We start from the raw sequence: 6,000 nt of genomic DNA on the forward strand, positions 1-6,000 counted from the left end.
TTTACGCTGAATTGTTATACACTGTATTTCTTTTTACACTCATTTTTCACACACTGAAATTTTTTAAACACTCAATTTTTAAACACTCAATTTTCTTCCATTCAATTTTTTTACACTGAAATTTTATACACTGATTTTTTTTTACACTCTTTTTTTATTCAATATAAATTGACAGCGCAATTTGATATTAGAAAAATGTGTTCCTCAAAATTTAAACAAAAAATTTCAGTTGCATAAATTCAGTGTCCAAAATTTTTAATTAATGTTCTACAAAATTATCATTTTTTTACCACATTCCTGTGAGAATCCTGCGTGTGAAGCATTAAGGAGTGGGACTATACAGGACTAGCTGCACTGTAACATCTGTGAGCAGATAAAACCGCATCATCTCTTTCTCTTTCGGACTTAACAGGTCGGTAGTGCGTTCTTCACTCACACTTTGAGTGAGGCGAGCAGGAACCCAGACCCACTGTACGTGTTTTGCACAATACTGTACTCCACGCCCCCTTCCACAGTCTTTTTTAGCCCTGGGAACATTCTCTCAACTTACCCAGAATAGCTGGTAAGAAATGGCCCATTTTCCAAAGTCTTTGGATCTTGATGTGTGTCCACTAGGCTCTGCACCATCTGTAGTCGTTACGTAAAGTCTGCACTCACCGAGGCTGGGAAGCAGTTCTGCCTGACTCTAAATAATTCACCACAAATACTTTTGTGATGGATGCATCACCAAGATTCTCTGTTGTGTGTTCACTTGTTCACTTGTCTTTATTATTGCAGTCTTTGGTTGCAACCTGGAATTCTAGTGCACCCACTCTGTTAAACACAGGACCGTGTGTGTGTGTGTGTGCGTGTGTGTGTGTGTGTGTGTGTGTGTGTGTGTGTGTGTGTGTGTGTGTGTGTGTGTGTTCTTGTATTTCTGCCCTTTTTGAGACGTTAACAAGGAAAAGTACCGTCCATATGAGGACCGGTGAACAAGAGAGCCAAATACTAAATTCCGTGAACATTGCTCCAAAGTCGGGATTTTTTTTTTGTTGATTTAATGTGCGCACAAAAGTAAACATTGACAGGTGCGAAGTCAGCAACATATGATAAAACGAGACGGCAGCTAAAGAAGGACTTCCGGAAAGAAAACTTACACTATTTTTTTTTACTGACATTTTTTTCAACATATTTTTAACACTGCATTTAATTGTTTTACACTGAAGGGTTTTTTTTTGCACTGAATTTGTTGCATTTTAATTTTGTGAATGGATTTTTATTTTTTTTCAAATAATACTGACAATTTCATTGAGTAAAAAAAGTCAGCAAAATGTGTGTTAGTTTGTCAAAATACAGTGTTTTAAAATTAAGTGTGCATAAATTAAGTGGAAAACATTTTTTTATATTCAGTAAAAATTCATTAATAAATAATTTTAAATTAATTTAAAAAAAAATATATATATATGTATATGGAGACATACTGTAATAACTTGAAATAAATAATGAAGATTAAAAACCAATTACAAACAAAAAAAGCTTACCTTTTTTATATTTGTATGGTGTGTATATATTATTAATGTTGTAAATAAAAATCTTTATATATCTACAAAAGGTGGTCCTAAAGAGTTAGGAGGTCTCAATAAGGTAAGAAATACAAGAATGTGTGTGTATGTTCTTGTATTTCTACCCTTCTTGAGACATCCACATGGAAAAGTACCTTCCATATGAGGAGGTGTGAACAAGTTAGGACATAAATCATGGTCCCGATACGGAAAACCATTGCATCTAATAGCGAATGTCTCATTTGCACCCCCTGGTGGTGAAATCTATCAAAATGAGGGTGGTCCATAAAAAGGAGGGATTTTTCAAATTGACTGTGTGTCGGTTTTAAAAGTGCTTCCCCCTCTGGTCAACATATGAAATAACAAGTGTGTGTAAAAATTGTAAGTGCTCCCCCTCTGGCCAACAGATGTAATAACAAGTGGGTGGAAGAAATTGAAATGCGCCCCCTTTGGCAAAAAATTATTAAAATAAATACAATAAATATGTATTATTCATATAAATATTTATTGTATTTATTTTAATACAATAAAATAAATTATTGTATTATTTATTGTATAAATAACACAATAAAGATGTATTATATATATATATATATATATATATATATATATATATATATATATATATATATATATATATATATATATATATATATATATATATATATATATATATATATATACATATATTTGTTGTATTTATTTTAATACAATAAAATAAATTACTGTATTATTTATTGTATAAATAATACATTAAAGAGGTATTATTTGTATACATATTTATTGTATTTATTTTAATACAATAAAATAAATTATTGTGTTATTTATTGTATAAATAATTCAATAAAGATGTATTATTTATATATATATATATATATATATATATATATATATATATATATATATATATATATATATTTGTTGTATTTATTTTAATACAATAAAATAAATTACTGTATTATTTATTGTATAAATAATACATTAAAGATGTATTATTTATATACATATTTATTGTATTTATTTTAATACAATAAAATAAATTATTGTATTATTTATTGTATAAATAATACAATAAAGATGTATTATTTATATACATATATATATATATTTATTTGTTGTATTTTTTTAATACAATAAAATAAATTACTGTATTATTTATATATATATATATATATATATATATATATATATATATATATATATATATATATATATTTATTTGTTGTATTTATTTTAATACAATAAAATAAATTACTGTATTATTTATTGTATAAATAATACATTAAAGATGTATTATTTATATACATATTTATTGTATTTATTTTAATACAATAAAATAAATTATTGTATTATTTATTGTATAAATAATACAATAAAGATGTATTATTTATATACATATATATATATATTTATTTGTTGTATTTTTTTAATACAATAAAATAAATTACTGTATTATTTATTGTATAAATAATACATTAAAGATGTATTATTTATATACATATTTATTGTATTTATTTTTATACAATAAAATAAATTATTGTATTATTTATTGTATAAATAATACAATAAAGATGTATTATTTATATACATATTTATTGTATTTTTTTTTTTTTCTAATTTGCCAAATGTGGGCACATTTCAATTTCTTCCACACACTTGGTATTACATATGTTGACCAGAGGGGGAGCACTTCAAATTTTTACACACACTTGTTATTTCATATGTTGAATAATACAATAAATATGTATATAGAGACATACTGTAATAACTTGAAGTAAATAATGAAGATTAGAAAAACAATTACAAACAAAAAATTCAACAACGAAAAAAATGTACTAGAAGCTTACCTTTTTTATATATTTGCATAGTATATATGTATATATTATTAATGTTGTAAATACAAATATTTATATATCTAGAAAGGGCGGTCCTCAAGAGGTCGGCATTTTTCGGAGGTCTCAAGAAGGTAACAAATACAAGATTGTGTGTGTGTGTGTGTGTGTGTGTGTGTGTGTGTGTGTGTGTGTGTGTGTGTGTGTGTGTGTGTGTGTGTGTGCGTTCTTCATTTTATTATGTTATAAAATGCAGCAAAATGGCATTTTCTCGCTACATTCCCCCCATCACCTTACGTCTCTTCTTCCCGTGCGGTGCAGAGAGTCGGGAGAACTCCTTCAGCCGCTCGCGCAGCTCCAGCGTCTCCAGCATCGACCGGGACACCAAGGAGGCCATCACCACGCTGCAGTTCGGGGAGTCGTACGGGCGGAAGGGCGACGCCCTGCCCACGCCGTGCCTGTGGGTGGGCACCAGCCTGGGTGTGATCCTGCTCGTGCCCGTGTCCATCCCCACGGACCAGGATGAGAGGATGGAGGAGCCTGTCACCATCGGTCCTTGTGGTAAGTCCCAGTCTTTAATCTGACACTCATATATATATATATATATATATATATATATATATATATATATATATATATATATCCTACCGTAGTTGTGTGGACTGTGACGCAACATTTTGTTTCAGGCGCAACTTTCTCCGACGCTGCCACAGAAAGACATGTTTTATGCCACTCCTTCTTTGTCCCGTTTTGCCTTAATTATAACACTTATATAAGACTTTTAAAGTTATTTTGATAGTAGGCTAATATAGCTAATATAGACACTTACATCATGTTTTGACTTCATTATAACACTTATATAAGACTTTTATAGTCATTTTGATAGTAGGCTAATATGGACACTTACATCATGTGTTGCCTTCATTATAACACTTATATAAGACTTTTAAAATTATTTTGATAGTAGGCTAATATAGCTAATATAGACACTTACATCATGTGTTGCCTTCATTATAACACTTATATAAGACTTTTAAAATTATTTTGATAGTAGGCTAATATAGCTAATATAGACACTTACATCATGTGTTGCCTTCATTATAACACTTATATAAGACTTTTAAAGTCATTTTGACAGTAGGCTAATATAGACACTTACATCATGTGTTGCCTTCATTACAACACTTATGTAAAACTTTTAAAGTAATTTTGATAGTAGGCTATTATAGCTAATATAGACACTTACGTCATGTGTTGCCTTCATTATAACACTTATATACGACTTTTAAAGTAATTTTGATAGTAGGCTTATATAACTAATATAGACACTTATCATGTGTTGCCTTCATTATAACACTTATACAAGACTTTTAAAGTCGTTTAGATAGTAGGCTAATATAGCTAACATAGACACTTACATCATGTGTTGTCCGGGTGTTGTTGATAAGACTTTTAAAGTAATTTTGATAGTAGACAAACATAGACACTTACATCATGTGTTGTCCGGGTGTTGTTGATAAGACTTTTAAAGTCATTTTGATAGTCATTTTGATAGTAGATTAATATAGACACTTACATCATGTGTTGCCTTCATTAAAACACTTATATAAGACTTTTAAAGTCATTTTGATAGTAGGCATATATAGCTAATATAGACACTTACATCATGTGTTGCCTTCATTATAACACTCATACAAGACTTTTAAAGTCATTTTGATAGTAGGCTAATATAGCTAATATAGACACTTACATCATGTGTTGCCTTCATTATAACACTTATATAAGACTTTTAAAGTCATTTTGATAGTAGGCTAATATAACTAATATAGACACTTACATCATGTTTTGCCTTCATTATAACACTTATATAAGACTTTTAAAGTTGTTTAGATAGTAGGCTAATATAGCTAATATAGACACATCATGTGTTGTCCGGGTGTTGTTGATAAGACTTTTAAAGTCATTTTGAAAGTAGGCTAACATAGACACTTACATCATGTGTTGCCTTCCTTAAAACACTTATATAAGACTTTTAAAGTCATTTTGATAGTAGGCTAATATAGCTAATATAGACACTTATCATGTGTTGCCTTCATTATAACACTTATATAAGACTTTTAAAGTCATTTTGATAGTAGGCTAATATAACTAATATAGTCACTTAGATCATGTGTTGTCCGGGTGTTGTTGATAAGACTTTTAAAGACATTTTGATAGTAGACTAATATAGACACTTACATCATGTGTTGTCTTCCTTAAAACACTTATATAAGACTTTTAAAGTCATTTTGATAGTAGGCTAATATAGCTAATATAGACACTTATCATGTGTTGCCTTTATTATAACACTTATATAAGACTTTTATAGTCATTTTGATAGTAGGCTAATACAACTAATATAGTCACTTAGATCATGTGTTGTCCGGGTGTTGTTGATAAGACTTTTAAAGTCATTTTGATAGTAGACTAATATAGACACTTACATCATGTGTTGCCTTCATTAAAACACTTATATAAGACTTTTAAAGTCATTTTGATAGTAAGCTAATATAGCTAATATAGACACTTATCATGTGTTGCCTTTATTATAACACTTATATAAGACTTGTATAGTCATTTTGATAGTA

At 28.9% G+C, this 6,000-nt stretch overlaps 1 protein-coding gene across 11 annotated transcripts in view; it reads left to right on the forward strand.

Annotated features, from left to right (window-relative positions):
• stxbp5l (syntaxin binding protein 5L) overlaps positions 1 to 6,000 on the forward strand; it is a 457,116-nt gene that overhangs the window by 435,459 nt on the left and 15,657 nt on the right. For all 11 annotated transcript variants that reach the window (XM_061926057.1, XM_061926060.1, XM_061926058.1 and 8 more), the window contains one exon: positions 3,695 to 3,934. In XM_061926057.1, the coding sequence (XP_061782041.1) occupies positions 3,695 to 3,934 (240 nt within the window). The remainder of the gene's footprint in view (positions 1 to 3,694; positions 3,935 to 6,000) is intronic.

Source organism: Nerophis lumbriciformis, linkage group LG31, assembly GCF_033978685.3.
Source record: "Nerophis lumbriciformis linkage group LG31, RoL_Nlum_v2.1, whole genome shotgun sequence".
Lineage (NCBI taxonomy): Eukaryota > Metazoa > Chordata > Actinopteri > Syngnathiformes > Syngnathidae > Nerophis > Nerophis lumbriciformis.